The 20,707-nt window shown below is 33.3% G+C and overlaps 2 protein-coding genes across 2 annotated transcripts in view; both read right to left on the bottom strand.

The window, feature by feature from the left end:
* The window catches only part of LOC134708428 (uncharacterized), a 145,756-nt gene that overhangs the window by 51,300 nt on the left and 73,749 nt on the right, over positions 1–20,707 (bottom strand). The window lies entirely within an intron of this gene.
* Positions 1,242–20,707, bottom strand: part of LOC134706126 (uncharacterized) — a 32,311-nt gene continuing 12,845 nt past the window's right edge. The window contains exons 7-12 of the mRNA XM_063564833.1: positions 18,616–19,617; positions 17,983–18,123; positions 10,928–11,056; positions 9,922–10,038; positions 7,064–8,212; positions 1,242–1,928 (exon numbers count right to left, since the gene is read on the bottom strand). Coding sequence (XP_063420903.1) covers positions 1,387–1,928; positions 7,064–8,212; positions 9,922–10,038; positions 10,928–11,056; positions 17,983–18,123; positions 18,616–19,617 — 3,080 coding nt within the window. The 3' untranslated portion in view covers positions 1,242–1,386. The remainder of the gene's footprint in view (positions 1,929–7,063; positions 8,213–9,921; positions 10,039–10,927; positions 11,057–17,982; positions 18,124–18,615; positions 19,618–20,707) is intronic.

A 20,707-nucleotide genomic window follows, 5' to 3' on the forward strand; every position in this document is an offset into this window, starting at 1 on the left:
ATCGTTTCAATTGGGAGATATATACCCCGTAAGCAGGTGCTGCTGGAATATTGCTACTTAGAAATGGAATGTTAACAATCGGAAAGCTGAAATCAACTCTTTTGTAGTAAAGTTTTGTTTTCAACCGACCCTCATTGTCTATTTCTAGATGAAAGTCAAGATATGAGACCAACTTAAGGTGGCTCGTGGGTACAAAAATTTTAGCAAAAAATTAAACCTTCATTTTTTCATTACAAATTTTATTTGTTACACTATTAGTTGTTACTTTATGATATGGTACAAAAAATAACCCAAAACAATTATTTGGTTTGGCCCCAAATGACTTTAAAAATTGAAAAAGCTCCAAATTATCTCCCTTTCGTGCAAAAATGCCATTTTTTGGCCTTAAATTTGAAATATCTTTTTTAACTCATCGGTGACCTATATTTTTTATTATTGTTTTCAAATAAGCTGTACATAAACTAAATAATTGTAAAATTTTAGCGATTTCTTATATAAGTTATTTTTTTATTTCGATATTTCCTCTTTTTCTCCTATTAGTTCAAAAGAAAAAAAGGACATTAACAAAAATGTATGCTTCGTCCAGAGGCAGATTTTAGCTTAAATGAACGGTGACCCCATTTTTTTATTTCATTTTTCTTTTAGGTATATGATAAAGTTCATTTATGAAAAAATATAGCGAAATCCTATATTAGAAAAAAAAATCATTTATACCCATGAGCCCCCTTAACTGTAGCTGTAGTATCCTTTATCTCTAATTCGATGGGATAGATGCGTTCTATAGTTGTCAAAGTTATCAAATGTACCAGGATTATAATTAGGACCCCAGACGGGCGTTTCGTCTACATAAGACTCATCAGTGACGCTCATATCAAAATACCAAACAAAAACAAAGTTGAAGAGCATTGAGGATACAAAATTCCAAAAAGTTGTGCAAAAACGGCTAAGGTAATCTATGCCTGGTATAAGAAAATCCTTAGTTTTTCGAAAAATTCAAAGTTTTGTAAACAGGAAATTTTTGGAAATGAAATATATGTCACATCTCACACGTGGAAGATGCATTCGACTACAATCTCAATTGACTAGGATTTTCAGGTCAATGGTTGTCTGTTTTTTTTTATATGTTATTGTCAAACACCTTTCTTGCGTGCGTGTGTACTGTATTTATGTCAAGTGTTGTCATTTTAGCGATATTTTTTACATTACCATATAAGCGGTATTTTTGGCTAGCCATAACAACGTTGTCAAACACCATTTTATTCAGAAAATGTCTTGTTTCAATTCATGGATGTGGAATTATACTGTTGTTTTTATTTGAATACCTTTTTTGAATGATATTTTGCATACTTAATAATTGTTATTTTCAAACCATTTGATGAAATATGTCTACTGAATATCAACATGAAATGTTTTCAATATTTCTTTCATCGGCGTAAGAATAACACCACCGTCTGGTCCAGGATGGTTTGCGATAGCCATTCCCATACACCCATAAGCACCTAGAGAATTGTCACAAACATAGACACAGGTTCCAGAATCCCCTGGTTTAAATGGTATGTGAGTTACCGCTATTTGATTGTACATGGATCGAGAGAGTCGTCGATAAGTGCGTTCCTTGTCTAACTTCAATAAACGTGTCTCCTGTGTATGAGCATTGTTGCTGAAGACGGGTGCTGCGCTGCTGAACATAGACGACTGCACATTCTGTTGATTTTCTGATTGCATGACCCTCTTAAATGTATCGACAATTGATTCCAAGTCAACATGAATTCCATCGTCTTTGTCTTCAGGCACGACAATTTTTGACCCATTTACAGAAATGCTAGATATTGCTCCGATAGTAACATTGTGAAATTGACTAAAATGCTTTCCATAGAACATCTTTTCATAATCTAAGCAATTCTCGTTTAGAAATGGTGATTTCAAACCTGTAATCATTGCAAATATTCATTAGAATTGAAAATTCCGGAATGGAATCCTAAAATACTATGTTTTGTTTATACATAAAATGTGAATACCATCACTCAAGAATATGCATAATCTCATTGCACTCGTAAACACAACTAATATGTGGTTCATTTAAATTATTCTCTGAATAACGTTAAATCTATATATGTTAAAAGTTTATGTAATCAAGAATATGTAACTATTTTTATCACTTAGTAAAACAATCCTCCAAAAAATTGTATTTTGTTTAGTTGTTTAATAGAGTGTGATTAAGGGACAACCATTTGATATCGGGGGGGGGGGGAGGGAGTCATGCAGGAGGATTTGTTTTGGATCGGTGATTTACCTTTGTAAACTAAGAGGACATATTATCTTTTTCTGAACTATTGAAGCAAGATTTTTCATTTTCATTAAAGCAAGGGACTGATTATTTATTTTCAGAACTATATTTATAATATCCAAAAACATACAATTTTTAAATATTTGTTTATTATAAATAATAAATACATGTATAGTCAAGTCATTATGTACTATTAAATCAGAATTAATCATCATCCTCTGCCGAAATGAATCTTCTATATTTCCAACCGCATATACATGTATTGCATGCATACTCAGTATTAAAGTTTGGTTGTTACTAAGTTCTTTAAAAAGTATTGGGAAACATGTTTCGCGGAGTGGAGCGAGGCAAATGTTTTTGAAGGGCTTTGGAACTGCTGAAGGCCCAAGAAGCTATAGAACAAATGATGCAAAATCATGCTTTTCGGGTGTTACCCAGATCCTTTCTTAATCTGAAAATGCAATTTCTTTTTTAATAATTGTTTGACAATATTTTGGTTCAAGTATAAAAGCACAGTGTATAGATTCAGTGCAAGACTTCAGTTTCTGGGTACCACATAAAAGGACCAATATGCATGATAAAGCAAAAATGTAATTCACATATTAAAGTCTGTGGCTCCTATTGTTTTTATGTAAACTCAAGATCAAGTTAATAATAAAAGCATTAAATTCCAAAATAAATGCAACACTAACAGAATTCAGAAGGGCAGACAAATAAATAAGAAACATTGATCCCGAATACTGAAGGGCAACGTCTGAGGAAGAACAGAACTTGCACTCACAGTGAATACAATTTGATTTTGAGACAAGCTTTTGGTTTTGAAATTTCCTACACGAGGCATTTGTCTCAATGAAGTTACAACTCTGTAATAAAACTGAGTTAAGTGTTCCTGAGACAATATACCTCAAGTTAAATCAAACCAACTTGTAGACATTTCAAGTACATTTAAATAATATTTATACTTTTATTATTAAAAGATTTGGGAAGTGTTTCCCGATTTTTGTTTGTTTGAAACAAAAATCGGGAAACACTTCCCAAATCTTTTAATAATAAAAGAATAAATATTATTTACATGTACTTGAAATGTCTACAAGTTGGTTTGATTTAACTTGAGGTATATTGTCTCAGGAACACTTAACTCAGTTTTATTACAGAGTTGTAACTTCATTGAGACAAATGCCTCGTGTAGGAAATTTCAAACCAAAAGCTTGTCTCAATATCAAATTGTATTCACAAGAAAATAGCACGTGACATGAATGTTTCTAATATAGAATTATCTTCCCTGTAAGTATTTACGGTTTTAACGCCATATCTTTGGCATTATATTATTTAACTTTGTAATTGTTCAGTTTGTTTCAAACTGATTCACGCCATTATAGAATGAATGTTGATCTCTGCAATTGTTAGCTTCCGATATAAACATAAATATATATGTATATAAACGAGTCTATATTGAAAACTACGTCTATATATATATATAAACTACACGGGCGACTCTCGGCTAACCGAGAGATTGGTCGGTTAATCGATATAGAGTATGCGGCTATATGGGCGGTTGGTCTGTTAATCGGGTTGGTTATACGTCTGTTAACGAGTAAAATGCACCTTTTAATGTCAAACCCCGTGGTTTTAAAAAATAAATTGACATTATTAAATATTTCATAATTGTAATATAACGTGAATAATATCACGTTTTAGTGAAAATTATGAGAATAAAGTCTGTTAGCGGGTGGGACAATTAAAATTATGTCAGTTAAGTGTTATTTATCCACGAAATTAGTTTTGCTACCTTTATATTGAAAAAGTAAAGAACTTTTCTTGAATAAAAAAAATACAATATCATGCAACAGTATCCTTCTAGTAAGATTTTTTATTTTGACTTCTTTGCATTTTATTGAAGGGGTGTCACTTCAATATAGCGTGAATATGCATGCATTTATTATCAACGTTTTTAATCAGCCTTGATGATTTTGTCTGTTCAAAGTAGCACGTTCTAAAATCCGACGGAAAGTGTCTTTCAATTACAACACTGCAGGGTACATATAACATGTTGTTCTCATATGCACATGATATATCCACTGGACATTAAACCCTATGATTCGTCAGGATTATCCAATTGGTTCTTTTCTTCTATTTATACTTAATGTTGTTTACAAATCATTCTTAAGAAGTAAATGGAAAGGAGCGAATGAAATTTCATTTGGTTATCTCAAGTTTTAAATAATTTTATTCCGTTTAGTTCCTTTCTACATAAGTGGAGAGAAGAACTGCAGTTGTCCGCATGTAAACTTCTAGCATCTGTCACCAGTTGAGTACATCACAATGCGTTTGTGTCAACACCCAGGGATGTTTAATGTCTGTCTTCGTATTCTTAAACAATTATTATTTTTTCTTTCTTGTTTAGCTATGCATCACTCTCTACTGTCCTTATCTTTTATTCTATATTCTGCGTCTTCGTACAGATTCTCGTGTATACCATGAGAGTCCGGAATGGAGGGTGTTGTTTATTTCTGTATTCTTTAAATTGTTATGTCACATTTCTCTACATTTTATTTATCTTACTCATTATTAAGTCTCCCAATCAAATCACATGTAATTAGATGGAAGTTCCTGGGGGTCACCCCTACCCCGTTCAATTTTAGAATGTACTATTATCTTGTAAACAGTCCAGATCCCCACCCCTAAACCATATATATTCTTATAGGGGACAATGAAACAAATCACATGTAATTAGATGGAAGTTCCTGGGGGTCACCCCTACCCCGTTCAATTTGAGAACGTACTATTATCTTGTAAACAGCCCAGATCCCCACCCCTAAACCATATATATTCTTGTAGGGGACAATAAAACAAATCAAATGAAATAAAAGGGAAGTCCCTAGGGGGGTCACCCCACCCCCTCTAGGTTGACAACTTGTAAACGGTCCAGATCCCCACCCCTATCACCCCTAAACCATATATATTCTTGTAGGGGACAATAAAACAAATCAAATGAAATAAAAGGGAAGTCCCTTGGGGGTCACCCCACTCCCTCTTGTTGGAAAACTTGTAAATGGGCAAGATCCCCACCCCTAAATCCTAAATATTCTTGTAGGGGACAATAAAACAAATCAAATGAAATAAAAGGAAAGTCCCTAGGGGGTCACCCCACCCCCTCTAGGTTGAAAACTTGTAAACAGTCCAGTTCCCCACCCCTAAACCATATATATTCTTGTAGGGGACAATTAAACAAATCAAATGAAATAAAAGGGAAGTCCCTAGGGGTCATCCCAACCCCTCTTGTTTGAAAACTTGAAAACGGTCCAGATCCCCACCCCTAAACCGTATGTTCTTGTATGGGACAATAAAACAAATCACATGAAATTAGATGGAAGTTCCTGGGTGTCACCCCCACCCCGTTCAATTTGAGAATGTACTATTATCTTGTAAACGGTCCAGATCCCCACCCCTAAACCATATTTTATCTTGTAGGGGACAACAAAACAAATCAAATGAAATGTAGGTAAAGTCCCTGGGGGTCACCACCACCCCCTCCTGTTTGAAAACTTGTAAACGGTGGAGATTCCCTACTCGTAAGCCATATATATTCATGTATGGGACAACAAATCCAATCAAATGAGTGAGCCAAGGCTCCTTGTTGAAGGCCATACTTTAACCTATAATGGTTTAATTTTTAAATTGTTATTTGGATGGAGAGTTGTCTCATTGGCACTCACACCACATCTTCCTATATCTATATATGAGACCATATAAATGGGGAGTTATCAGAGCTTTGTTTGGGAGACTTTGTAACAGCATCCTGTTACAATTACTTCTTGTTTATTCCCTGCTCTTTATATTCTAGCATCCCAATATATGTTACTTACTGATATTTAGTTAGATTACGACGTTTATCTCTGTTTTATATACTGGTTTCGAATGTAGATGACAAATTGGTGTCATTCATGACAATTAAACATAATCCACATAATATATGCGACCATTCTTGGATGAAATTTATTTTATTCTAATATTACACTTTTTGAAACCATTTTTATCAATTTTTAATTTCCACTGTCTGAAGTGTTCATTGCTCATGTGTTGTTTTCGTATATTTTATTTTTCATTGCTCATGTGTTGTTTCCGTATATTTAAGCCGCTCGTCTTGAGCCTACCTATTTGATCCGATAACATCCCATATAGCAATAAAATTATAATATTATTGCAATTCATAACTCTTAACAGACCCATTAACAGACCGGGTTTAATACATCTGACCAATTAACAGACCAGGTTTCAAATAAAAATTGATTAATGTCACCAAAATACACCTTTTCGTGTAGATTTTTCACACAATGATATTAATATGGTTAACAAACATAATGCCTGTCTTTTTTCGATGTTCAAAATATTGCATGCAAGTAAATTCAACGAACATGTCTATTTTGTGTACATTTTGTGTGTGTAAAATATGTATTAATTTATTGATGAGTAGTCCGCTTTTTCATTTTATAGATCATTTATCGAAGCTGGAAATAAATAATTACAACTGATAACAGACTTAAGCCAACCCGATTAACAGACCAACCGCCGATATAGTCGCATATTCAATATAGATTGACCGACCAATCTCTCGGTTAGCCGAGTACCGGCCGTGAACTAGCACTTTCGCCATTTAAAGATGTTTATTGCATTTCATCAACATTAGTTTTGAATAACAAAAATACTTGACGTGACGTCTAAACTGACGAAAGAAATATTGCTGTTGACAATTATCTAACAAGTACATTTACATACCAAGTAACTTTAAGGAATGTTTATTACTTCTTCTGTTCGCAATGAAGTCATCATTATCAATTCCTATACCCTCTGATAATGCAATAAGTGCGGCATCAATGCTGGTTTCCCCTGGTCTATCTGTTTTGAACTCAATATAGCGTAATTTACCACAACGAAAAGTATCTATAGAATTCGGTGAAATTTGTACACATTCTATATGTGTAGATTCATTGTTTGGTATGCTGAGCTTTCGTCCACTGATAACGTCCTTGTTCACCACCACATGTGCGCAAGTTATAAATGTAATATCCCCCATAATTTTAACAAATCCTCCAAGTGTGCCTGTGTAGTATGTTGATTTTATTTGTTCGCCAGCTCGTATCCTACTTGCGAAGACGGGTTCCCCTTCCAAGATGTTTGTTTTAACATTATTTATAAATTTGGGGAAATGATTTTCTTTTATGGGAATTAAACCTTTTCTTCTGCAGAATAATTGAACACACGGATGATATACTTTTACACAATCTTTTGATTTGTAAATCGACTTGCAAATAAATGTCAACTTACTGTGCTTTTCAAATAAGTTTGAAGCAAGATTTCCATCGATTTCGAATTTTTCAGGGAAACAATCGTGTATTGATACATCGACATTTGTATTCTTACTCGAATGTTTGGTTTCAATTTGTATTACGTCATTTTGAGACAGATACTCTATTGGTATATTCCAGAATTGTTTAGGCAAGTATTTTGCAGATTTCACCATCTCAACTACGACAACAACGTCTTTTGAACATTGGTCAAACTCGTGACAGTTTAACTTTTTACAAACCATAGCTGGCCAAACATCAAGTAATCCGTCAATTTGGAATGATACACATTTGAAATATTCCCTGATGATAAACCAACATAAAGTATTTGTAATATTTTTATCATTTTTCTCAATAGCCATTTTCAAGGCGTTAGTTATAGCATCTTCTTTGTTTGTGTTTGGTTCATTCATATAGGCCAACAGCATATAACACGCCATCTGGTGCTGATGTTTAATTACAGGTACAAGCCAGTCTTCTGGTTTGATACGGTTAATCTTAAGTAGTGTCGACAAAGTCATTAGTATCTCAAATTCCTTATCTGTATTGCCAAGCAATGCCTGCAGATAGTTCGATGAATCTAAGGGCATAGAAATTAGCACATGAAATTTATATATATATAGCTGCCATAATCATATAAAAATGAAAATCTTACAAATTTAAGATTATTCAACTTAAGGTGGCTCGTGGGTACAAAAATTTTAGCAAAAAATTAAACCTTTATTTTTTCATTACAAATTTTATTTATTACACTTTTAGTTGTTACTATATGATATGGTACAAAAAACAACCCAAAAAAATGATTTGGTTTGGCCCCAGATGACTTTAAAAATTGAAAAAGCTCCAAATTATCTCCCTTTGGTGTAAAAATGCCATTTTTTTGCCTTAAATTTGAAATATCTTTTTTAACTCATCGGTGACCTATAATTTTTATTATTGTTTTCAAATAAGCTGTACATAGACTAAATAATTGTAAAATTTAAGCGATTTCTTATATTAGGTTATTTTTTTATTTCGATATTTCCTCTTTTTCTCCTATTAGTTCAACAGAAAAAAAGGACATTAACAAAAATGTATGCTTCTTCCAGAAACAGATTTTAGCTTAAATGAACGGTGACCCCATTTTTTTATTTCATTTTTCTTTTAAGTATATGATAAAGTTCATTTATGAAAAAATATAGCTAAATCCTATATTAGAAAAAAAAATTCATTTATACCCAGGAGCCCCCTTAACAGTATTTCTGCGATTTTTTAACTCACATGAACGAAATTAACCTATAGAATAAGCAATAATAATAAGACATACACAAATTGCATTTTTAAACACTATCATTTGACTAAGTATTGTATTATATTGGTTTTAAAACGCATGCTTGTTGAACTGAACTTTAATGTGCGTATTGTTATGCGTTTACTTTCTACATTGGCTATGGGTATAGGGGGAGGGTTGAGATCTCATAAACACGTTTAATCCCACCGCAGTTTTGCGTCTTTCCCAAGTCAGGAGGCTCTGGCCTTTGTTAGTCTTGTATGATTTCTAATTTTAGTTTCTTGTGTATAATTCAGAGTTTGGTATCACGTCCATTATCACTGTGCTAGTAAACATATTTTAGGGGCCAGCTGAAGGACACCTCCAGGTGCAGGAATTCTCGCTATATTAAAGACCCATTGGTGGCCTTCGCCTGTTGTTTGGTCTGTGGTCGGGTTGTTGTCGCTTTGACGTATTCCCCATTTCCTTTCTCAATTCTATCATGTGAGAGCGGTATCAAGACCAGACGGGCGGATTGACGGACGGACCAATGTTGACGGATGAATGGTCGGACGGACACCCGGCATTATCATGCGCCTTACAACGCGTTATAAACTTGTTAAGGGTTTTTAAGGGCAAGTTCGAAGCCTCTTTGATTTAGACATGGCGAACTGAACAGTGAAAAGAAGAAATTTTATTGCTTGACATTCTTATATTGCAGTCTCCTTGTCCTAACATATAGTTCAATTCTAAACTAAAATAAGATGAAAGGACAGTTTACCCATTTCAATTGTTGTAAAACTGAGGGAATCGAAAAATAAGCAAGACGGATTGCTATGTAAGCCTTGCAAAATTATTTTACCTTCCACTAGTTATTGCTAGTAAATGAATCACCATATAAATAGCATAGCCGAATAATATTTTCAGAAAGGAGCTGTTTGTAATATTTTGTGTATTATCTAAGATTTAGTTTAATACATTTACTTTATAGATTATCATGTTTAGATAGCATATATATCTCTAAAATGTATGTTACTCACCCTTCTTTATCTTTAACAGATTAATATTGTCAGTGCTTATACTTGTGCTTTTGCATGACGAATCAATATTCACCATTCTTCCATCACAACAAATAACAAGTTTTGAAACCCACGACCCTTTAAAATGAATATTCATCGTAAGTCTCTGTTGACGTGTTAAGGTAAAACATGTACTAAAAGTATATTTTGGTCAAATTACATTGTACTCTGTTTACTATACGGACTGCATTATACTTATTATTTACGCATACACCAGAGGTTGTTGAATAAGGCTTTGTTCGAGTTTATCTCATTTCAATTAACGTTTTGCAAAAGTAAATATCATCGTCCAAATTAGTTTGACAAGGCAAATTGTATATCGATGGTTGTGTGTCAAAATTTGATATTACCTAAAATCTGTTGAAATTGTTTCAGTTTCTGTAACGTTATATATAATTTAACTTTAACCATATCAAGAAGATGGATTCCATCTGTTGCACTTGTGTTTTTTTTTCTATAAAATGTTAAAGGTGTTAACGAGACTATAATACTATATTGTTCCAATTGCAAAAACAAAGCATCGTTCATTACGGGTGTTTTTTGAAAACATAAAAAATAATGTTGAAACATTAATTTCAGTCACTCAATAAGAATGATAAAAGAAAGTATGTTAACACCACTCTTATAACCTCTTTAATAATTTTTTTTAAAAGGTCAGACATAAGTTTTTATCTTTTTTAATTAAGTCTTACATAAACATTTAAAAAAAATGCCAACATGCCTCATCTTTCAATATTGTAAGCAATACTTAAATATGAGCAGCAGCTTTTAATCTAAAGGATATACCAATAATGAAAATACAAAATGTACTGAAAAAAAATCATAAATATGTAAAAAATTATGTTTGTAGTAAAACTGTTGCTCATATATTCTTTACTAAACTATATGCTTTGAAATGGCAATGAAAGGGAAACATATAAATTTCGTAATGGCTTGGTACTTTTATGGTGTTTGACTAGTGAAATACCTGTCGGCTTTGTTAGAGTCTGAAGTTGTCCTTCGCTATGAAGCCTTAGTTTCATACCATCCTTAATCGTTTTAATCGGAATACCTTGGTCGCATCGTATCCTTATTTGGTGGTGCTTCACACTGTTTTCTACATGAACATCAAATAAATGTAAATTCAAATGTAGGTTATTCATTGATATGATGTACAAAATATTTGGCAAATGCGAATATATTGACCGACTTCAATATCAGGGTTACATTTGAAAAGTGCGCAGTTTTTCTTTGCTGAATCATACATATATCTTATATAAGTAAAACTTGGTGATAACTAATACATAATTATATGCACTGTCAGAGTACAATTTGTTTAGGCTGAAAGAAAATTGCATTTCTTTACGTTATTGATATTGAGCATAGACGAAACTAAGAGCATATATGGATGACCGTAACAAAAAAAATCGTATACTGGCACATTAATGCATAGCGGTGATGCACTATGTGGGTACACCTAACTTATACACCTTCTGCTATTCTGTCACATCTTTGTGTTTACATATGTATTATTGATATAGATGTAATTCATCTGCGAAACGGTAATTCAATAACGGTTAGCCAACTCGGGATGGCCTCCGTAACATTTACGTCGGATGATTTCAACTTCACCATCTGAAACTCTTGGTTTAATAGTTTCCTTGTATGCAGCAACCTCTCAAGGACATCATGATATGAAATACAAGCCCGGGATTATATCATTTGCAAGACATATACTCGGTATGCAGGCGCTGCTGGAATGTTGCTTTATAGAAATGGAAAATTCACAATTGGGAAGCTGAAATCATCTTGTTTGTCGTTAAGTTTTGTTTTCAACCGACCCTCATTGTCAAGTTTTAGATGTAAGTCAAGACATGTGGCAGACTTAGCCTTTATCTCTAGTTCGATCGATTAGATTCGTTCAACATAGTCACCAAATTTTGTATTATTTAGTGAAAGACCATCATCTATTTAGCGGAACGGAAAGTTAAAGGATATTGCTAACTTTCTTTCTAAGAATTCCCTGTATGAAGTCAGCCTCATAATAATAAACAAACAAGTCGGAAAGAAGAGGGGCACAATTGGTTCCCATTGGAATTCTGACAGTCTTTTAAAAAATTACGTCCTCCAAACGTAACAAATATGTTGTCAATCAAGAAATCATGCAGTTTGATGATGTCAGTTTCTGAGAATTTTTTGTTTGAATCAGCGTGATTCTTTACACAGTAGGATTTTTTTATCCCTTTCCAAGACAAGATATTTGAATCTACGTTTGGAAACAACTACTTGTGTAAAGTGAAGAAAATTCAAATGTGTTGATACTATTGCAAGGTGAGAGAGTCTTAGATTGTATGTTCATGTACTCTAAAAAATACTCTGGAAATTTTTAGTATCCACTTAAATATTTATCTGCACAAACATTTTTTGTGCCAAAACAAATAGATTTACCCGGCACTTAAAGCTACGGAAAGTTCTCAAACAACCACTTTATCGCTGTACTGTTTTGTACAAAAACGTTCTTGAAGCTACTGAATTAAACGCATGGCGTTCGTCTCCTAATATATCAGAACAAGTACTGACGGGTATTGAATCTCCTGCGGAGGCCAGGGTAATGAACACATACTGCATAATTGAAAAAGGATTTTGACAATTATCCTTGAGGTGAATTCAGGCGTTTAAGAAGTGTTCAGTTTAAAATGACCGTTTCAGTATTCAAAACATATATATTCATATATACATTTTTATAAGTGGTAGAGATAAACGTCTGAGCATTGGTATAGATCATTAGCTAGCTTAAAAGCTATCTCTTCACCAAAAAATCAAATGACTTGACTAGTAATTCTTAAAAGTTTAATTTATAGAAAGCAGACAACCCAAACATAACCATCGTGATGTCTTACCTGAACAGTTAATACAAACTTGTTTATCTTTTTCACAAAACATATGCTTGCACGACATACAAACAGTCAAGGTGTAAGCTTTCTGTGGCAATACTCTTGGAGACGAATCTTGATGAAGTGGAAATGGTTTCATATGTAACTGGTTGAAGCATTGTATTAAATGAAGTCTTAAACGCCTTGTATTCCAGTTAAGTTTTGAAGGATTTATTCCATAAGCAACTGCTACCATAGACACTACAGCAAAAAACCCACTATCTGCATTATTCCTCTGTCTTTGGAACTGACACAAATCAACAAAAACCTGACCCTTGCTATTTCTATCCACCATAGCAAAGATGGCTCTTTTAGTATCTTGCAGTAGATGTCGATTCCAGCTATCAAATACTCTCACAGTATAAGGAGGACAACTTATATTAGATAGGGTTATCCAGTTTTTACCACTGACCTTAATAATTTGTATAAATTGACCTTTTGGTTTTTTATACACTACCAACAATTTGACTAGCGTTTACATGTACATTAAATGCCGCTATATAAACAGTACTTTTAGGAAACATTACTAATCAGTACATTAAATGCCGCTATAAAAACAGTACTTTTAGGAAACATTACTAATCAGTACATAAAATGCCACTATCTAAACAGTACTTTTAGGAAACATTACTAATCAGTACATAAAATGCCACTATCTAAACATTACTTTTAGGAAACAACACTATTCAGTACATTAAATTTTATATCATTTTAAGTAATTTTGAGAAAAAGTACTGAAAATTTCAGTCATTTTTCAGTACTGAAAATTTCAGTCATTTTTCAGTACTGAAAATTTCAGTCATTTTTCAGTACTGAAAATTTCTGCCATTTTTCAGTACTGAAAATTTCAGTCAATATTCAGTACTGAAAATTTCAGTCATTTTTCAGTACTGAAAATTATAGTCATTTTTTAGTACTGAAAATTTCAGTACTTTTCCAGTACTGAAAATTTCAGTCATTTTTCAGTACTGAAAATTTCAGTCATTTTTAAGTACAGAAAGTTGAAGTCAAATTCAAGACCAAATAAAAAACTACTTTTTGCTATCACAAATATCATAAGCCCCAATGGTGAGTTGGGAATAGAAATATGCTCACTTGGTCCTGTTCCGACCGGCAGTAAAAAGCTTGCCAAAGTGGGGCGTCCGTCGGGCTGTGAAAGATGTGTCAAGTTTGCAGCAACGTCCTGTCAGAATGCATATATCGAGTAAAATTCAATGCCTCATGTAAAGAGAGTGACAAGATCTCTGCACGTTAAGAACCCTTGCAACAACTCTCCTGTTGCACGGCAAAATTTCTGTCCTTTACTTATACACCTTTATTTTCCAGTGGAAGTCGAAATTCCCCCTGATCATCATCCCGATAATATTCCGATTGGCCTCTATTATTACAAGACCTACTATCGTGAAATATTTGCCACTGGACATAAAGCAATCAATAATCAATAAAAATGAATCATCAACAAATATCATAAGTTGGTTTGGGATAAAAACAAGAATTTTATTTTTAAACTCCATGACTATATATTCTTTCATTTCAACACATTAATACATTAAAGATGATTCTTTTGATGAACTTTATGACCACATTCTTTATGTGCCTGTTTCAAGCCACGACTTTTCATTTTTGATTGTCGTTATTTGTTGTATGTTATAATTGGTTTTATTCGATGTTTTTAGCGTAGACCAGTGCGGGGTTGGTTTTTTTTCCTGACGATTAGTTTCGCTAGTTATCAAGAAGACTGTTACAGCTTTCCATGTGCAATGATGTTTTTATTGTTGATTCGTGTGAAAGACGGAAAAGGAGCTGTCATAAAGACAGTCAAATTCAATCACATAAGCAACAAATACAAAACCACCAGACAGAGGTCACCAATACAGTTTTTCAATATTAAGCAGTCAACACCATACAAGAAGTTCTGAATAGCTACGACACAAAAAATTAGATGTCATCTAGATGTAAAGCACAATGTCAGAATATCGTTCATCAAACTAAGACGTATCTATAACATGACTTTGTCCGACTTGAACCGATTTTGTCGACGTCTGACGTTAACATTATGGTTATATATTATAGTATCCTTGTTCTGTTGTTGTTAGTTGGGAGGCATACCACATCTCCTTGTTTTATTAATAGAACTAAATATGGAGATTATATATGCAGTCGTCTATATTAAAACTGTTACTCTTTCATACTTTCTTGTAGCACTTGAAATGCAATGAAGTCTTTAATATAGTTCACATTTCTCCAATAGATAGAAAAGATTCTTCTGATACCATGACAGTTTGTTATCAATAATAATTTCAAAGTTATTTAAAAGAATAAGCACACGTTTCTAGAAATTTTATTAACATTAACCTTGGATCAAGTCAGGAACCTGTAGTCTAGTGGTTGTGGTTGGTTCATTAGACATGTTACGAAAAGGTATATTCTCGACGCTGAGGTTGACAAATTAGACTTTAAATTAAGGGACGGTGTCAAAACATTGATTATAATTTAAACAGGTAAACTTTTAATCTTGTGCGTCTTGGGAAATTCAAATCACATTTATCTAGAACATCTTAATGTAACATCCTATGATGATAATTGCTTTTGTGATATTATTTCTGGCTATCATAAGACATGAAAAGTATATTCGTGCAGAAGTGGGTGGGCTAGAAAAAGGGGGGGCTGAGAGTTATACAAGTTCATTCGATTATAGATTGATAATATAATCATATTAAGCTAAATAGATATGAGTTTTATTGTTGTATTACAGTTCCTGAAAAAGTTCATTCTGTCGCTCCACTAATCATACAAAGAGCTCTATAGTCTGGTTGATTTTTCTCTCTCGAGTGTCTTCATAAGCTTCCAATGACTGAAAGTTTTTAAGTGCGTTATAGCGCGTTCGACATATATCCAACACTCTGATCTAGAAAATTCTTTTTTTTACATTTTCTTCTTTCTACTCGTGGTTAAGCTTCTAAGTTGGTGGCGTCTGTAGGGTTAAACATTTTCGAAGAACACATATGACAGACAGAAGCTAACGCTCACCACTGAACTACAGGCCCCTGACTTAGGACAGGCTAATGAAAAGAATTGCGGGCTTTAACATTTTTGTTATATGTCTTGCCTTTTTATCGCCCTATTCAATCCGGACTTTTTATTAGTTTATTCAGCCTTGTTTGACATGAATGGTCATCCTGCTATTTTGTGTGAAGTTGCTCATTCTGTCATTTTTTTAATCTCGAACACACCTGTCCTGTCTGTTTTCAAATTGAATCCTTGCCCCCTCCCCCTCCCGGAAAAAAGATACCTCCGTAGAGTAGTAGGTACACATCCAACAGATTTGATATAAAAATGCCATAAATATTTTTAGAGAACCCCTAGAATTGTTATCTTAAATAGAGAAAAGACCCATCGATCATCGGTGATAATTTTACTATCGTCATTTTTTAATGAAACGGTTGGCGAATTTCCACAAAACGTTTAAGGAATTTATAAAATACAAAATATCTGCACAAAGTGGTGTTAAGGTGTAAATGCAAAGTCATTATGATATCATGCATTTGAAACACTGCAGGGATGTTCAATCGGTGAGTAGTGGGGCATGTATTACACAAACCTCTTACCGTTCTGAACATGAAATATTTGCCACTGGATGTAAAGCAACCAACAATCAATAAATCACAAACCCCTTATAAAGACAATACAAATTGAGCTGTAGCTGTTCAAATTAAGACAAAGTTGTAAGGAAATAAAGGAGAAAATACATGTATTCAAAGATACATGATCGCGAATAAATTTCCTAAAACTATAATGCAACATGTTTCAAGTTGAAATTGTAAAACAAAATCCTGTTTAAGGTGTTTTAAAATAGACCCAGTTAAAAAATAGGTGTTAAACAAGTGGATCAGAATTCATACACTCCTTTGTTTGATTTTCATAACTTTATAATTACATTAGATGTATGTTTCATTATAATACTTTATTTCGATAGGCTAACTGCACACCACATGTTATTCTGTAAGCAATTGCATCACTCAATAAAACTTTTCATTCATGAAAACACGTGGTCCAACAATAAAGTGCACAGGTGAATAAAATACAAAAATTGTAAAATTCGTGTTTTCACAATCATAGATAAAAAAAATGTAATTATAAGTATTTCCGCGCTTCATACAAAATGTACTTTGGTCAACGCTTTTACACCCCAATAAATTTACAAAAAGAAGCATTCAATTCTTAAATAAAAATTACCGTAAGAAACTTCTTCACGAGTAGGTATAAACTAGATTATAATACCAGATTATTTGAAAGACCTGTTAAGGGCTCGCCGAAGAATAGACCACTTTCAAGTTCATCCGTCACCGGCAAAAACTCGTCAATTATGCACGCCTTTATGACGTCATTTACCAGATAGAGGGGGTCGCCTGTATCCCTGGACTATTTACGTTCATCAAAAGTCTTAGTGATCGTCTTTGTGCAGGATAAACTAGAAATAATGGTTGCTCTGTAGGTACTTACTGACAATTCCCTAATGACAGCAGTGTTGATTGTCAATTTTGATAATTCAATTTGCCGAATAATTCGTACAATATAGAATTATAGTTTTCCAACCACTCGCTCAACATTGGGAGGAAGTGACGACGCCCCTAAATGCACAAATGACGGTGATAAAGGCGCATATAATTGACGAGTTTTTTCCGGTGACGGATGAACTCAAAGGTGGTCTATTCACACAGGTATGTACCCCGTGTCTCCGTTGCCCGCACATTAACTGCATTTACATGAACAATTTTTTTAGCAGTGGTATCTATTTCTCATATTTCTAATGGAAAAATGTTATTGAATATTCGTTCCATACGGAATTTCCTCTAAAAGGATCAATGCAGGTTTTTAAATTATATTCAATGTATACACAGTTAATCTCTTTTGTGTTTTGACACAACCCCACATTTAAAATGTAATTTGTCACATCAGCGTCGTGAATATTCCTTTTCGTAACATGTCTATTTCGGTCATATTTGTTGATTGTAAATAGACCACTTTTGAGTTCATCCGTCACCGGCAAAAACTCGTCAATTATGCACGCCTTTATGACATTTCACATAATGAATTTACTACATCTTACCAATAGAAATTTGCCCTGCAGACAATAGTCGTGTTCTCCCAGGACTCCTCTGAAGTGTTATCATTTCTCCCTCTTTTGCATGCAAATTATGATTCTCTGCAGCAGCATTACCTGTGCTTGAGTGGCTGTGACTTCCTTGATCTGTATAATAATTGAATATATATATAAAAAAGATATATAAGCTAGATTAATTGATTGTTGGTTGTTTAGCACCACTTTTAAGCCTTGCTTTTGGGCTATTTCGTGGCAGCCAGTTTTTAATGGTGGAGGAAGCCAGAGTCCAGGAGAAATTAAACCATCTTCCAGAAAATTTACAATCCTAGTCATCCTGGTCAACATAAAAACAATAAAGATAAACCCATATCAGTGATATACAGAAGGAATTTTACAGAACCAAATTAGGATTTATTACTATTGTAAACCAACCAATTACCTTTTTTTGTTGGGGTTGAATTCTCGTACATAATCACAACAATGTTAAAAGAACTGACAATGAAAGATTGAAAAAAATAAAATCAAGGAAAGGTGACATAAAATGAAAGCTCAACCAATGAATAATTGAGTGGTTCAACCCACAAAATGATCTAAATAAAGTAAACATGTTTGAATGAGTATAGAGAAAAGATTACATACCTTGTACTGTACATTTGTCACTTCCATCAGTTTTAATATCTTGAGCAGACTGGTTACTAGTGATGTTGTATCTGTCTGTATCCTCTTGTGGTGATGTAATAAAAGTTTGGCCAGGAACAGAACTATGTGACATCAGTCTTCTATAATTTGCTGATTCTGGAATGTTGTCTTCACTTTGATCAGTGCAAGCAGTAGCTTTAGAAATGGGAATTTTCGTTTCTGATTTTTTACTGATATTGTCCATCTTGCCTTTCGCAATACCAGTTGATGTTTCTGTTGTTTCTGTATTGCTTGATGTTTTGTCACCAGATATAGCTAGTTGGTGCTGATTGATAGTCTGCTTAAGTTTTAATGCTTCCTCCGAAAAAATCTCATTACGAAGTACGATGTACGTTCCAGAAGACATGTTGGCATACAGATTGCCAATATTGACACCATGCTGAAATAGCTTATCGCTAGGAAATGTTCTTTTTTGTTCTTCAGAAAACAGTTCATTATGATAAAAAGATGGAAATCCCCTAATATAAACAAGAACAACATAGGCCACATTATTGAGAATAACTATGCCAGGACTACCTGAAGCTCCACTTACAAAGTCACATCGAATAACCAATCTATCTTTTTTGTCCAGTCCTATGTAACCATTCTCCTCTCCATATTGTTGACAAAACTTTTCAAGGTCTTCAAGCTTTTTCTCTGTGGGTTTCCAAATACCAATACCAGAGTTAACCTTTTTTTTTTTACTTTGATTGTGACTTATCAGATAGATTTGTTTATTCCCATCTTTTTCAGGATTTAGTACATGAAACATCTTAAGTGGGGGAGGGAATGGTTTCTTCTCATCAGGTTTCAGCTGTAGAACTGCAATATCTAAACTTTTATCTATTAACAATACTTTTGGTATGACTTTAAACTGACTGGATGATTGTTTGCTAATGTAGTCAAAGTCCACCCTAAATTGGCCCAAGAGTGGTTCAAAGAGAATTGCAGTCAATGCATCCCCTGAAATATTGATATTAAAGGATTAATGCTTAAACTATAATGAACCCTTAAATATAAATCAAATCAAATCAAAACAAATATTTTATTGTCGTAGAAACTTTACAGTTTGTGACCAACATATATTAACACAAAAAACATAATAAACATACACAATAAAAACAGCATCAAAATTTATAACAACAAACAAGCTGTTAAAGAGTCCCCTGTCCTCAGTTCTAATGACTTTTTCAAGAAGGATCCTAACTTATTTGTTTGTAGAGGCATAACAATCAAATCTGCACTTACAGTGTACCCCAAATAATACTTTAGAAATAACTCATGGTAGTCACAGATTTTTTTTATTTAACCATGAATGGTTCAATTTGGGCATCTATATTATATCCCTTGTGATATTCAAATTTTATTTTATGAAATTTTTCACTAAGGAAATCCTGGAACTATTATACTTATAATATAATATAGTATAATAGTTTTTGCGATTTTGTCATTTTAGACTAAAATAATTTAAGTTCTGAAAAGGATCAAAATATTTTTAACTGACAAACACAATTGATACATTAAAAATATTGCAGAGAGTTCAAATTAAATCTTTTTTGCTAAATTGCTTTAACGATTTAACAAATCAAAAGACCGTACTTGGTTTGAACATTGGTAGATATTTTACCTATTGTCTCTTGTTGTACTATCATGAAACCTGTCAGAAAGCCAACATTATGAAAAATGTCTTGCATACTAGTATTTTTTTCCCCTAATTGTATTGTTATTCATATTTATGTAATTTGTTTAATATTTCTCATGTAGGGGCCTTTTATAGCCGACCTGGGGTTTCTCATTGTTGAAGGCCGTATGGCTGCCTAGAGTTGCTTACATACACTTCATGTAAACTTTGGTTGATAGTTGTATCATCCATTTATTGGTATCACATCATCTACTTATTTTTATAAAGTTGTTATTTAGTACGTACTGTAATTAAAGGTTATCTTTGGTCATCTTGCTTGAGCTTGTGAGAAAAACAATTGAGTTGAGAATTGGTTAAGATGACCAATCATAATATGTTTATAACAATATTGCCTTAAAGACGACTTTGATG

The sequence above is a fragment of the Mytilus trossulus genome, chromosome 2, assembly GCF_036588685.1.
Source record: "Mytilus trossulus isolate FHL-02 chromosome 2, PNRI_Mtr1.1.1.hap1, whole genome shotgun sequence".
Lineage (NCBI taxonomy): Eukaryota > Metazoa > Mollusca > Bivalvia > Mytilida > Mytilidae > Mytilus > Mytilus trossulus.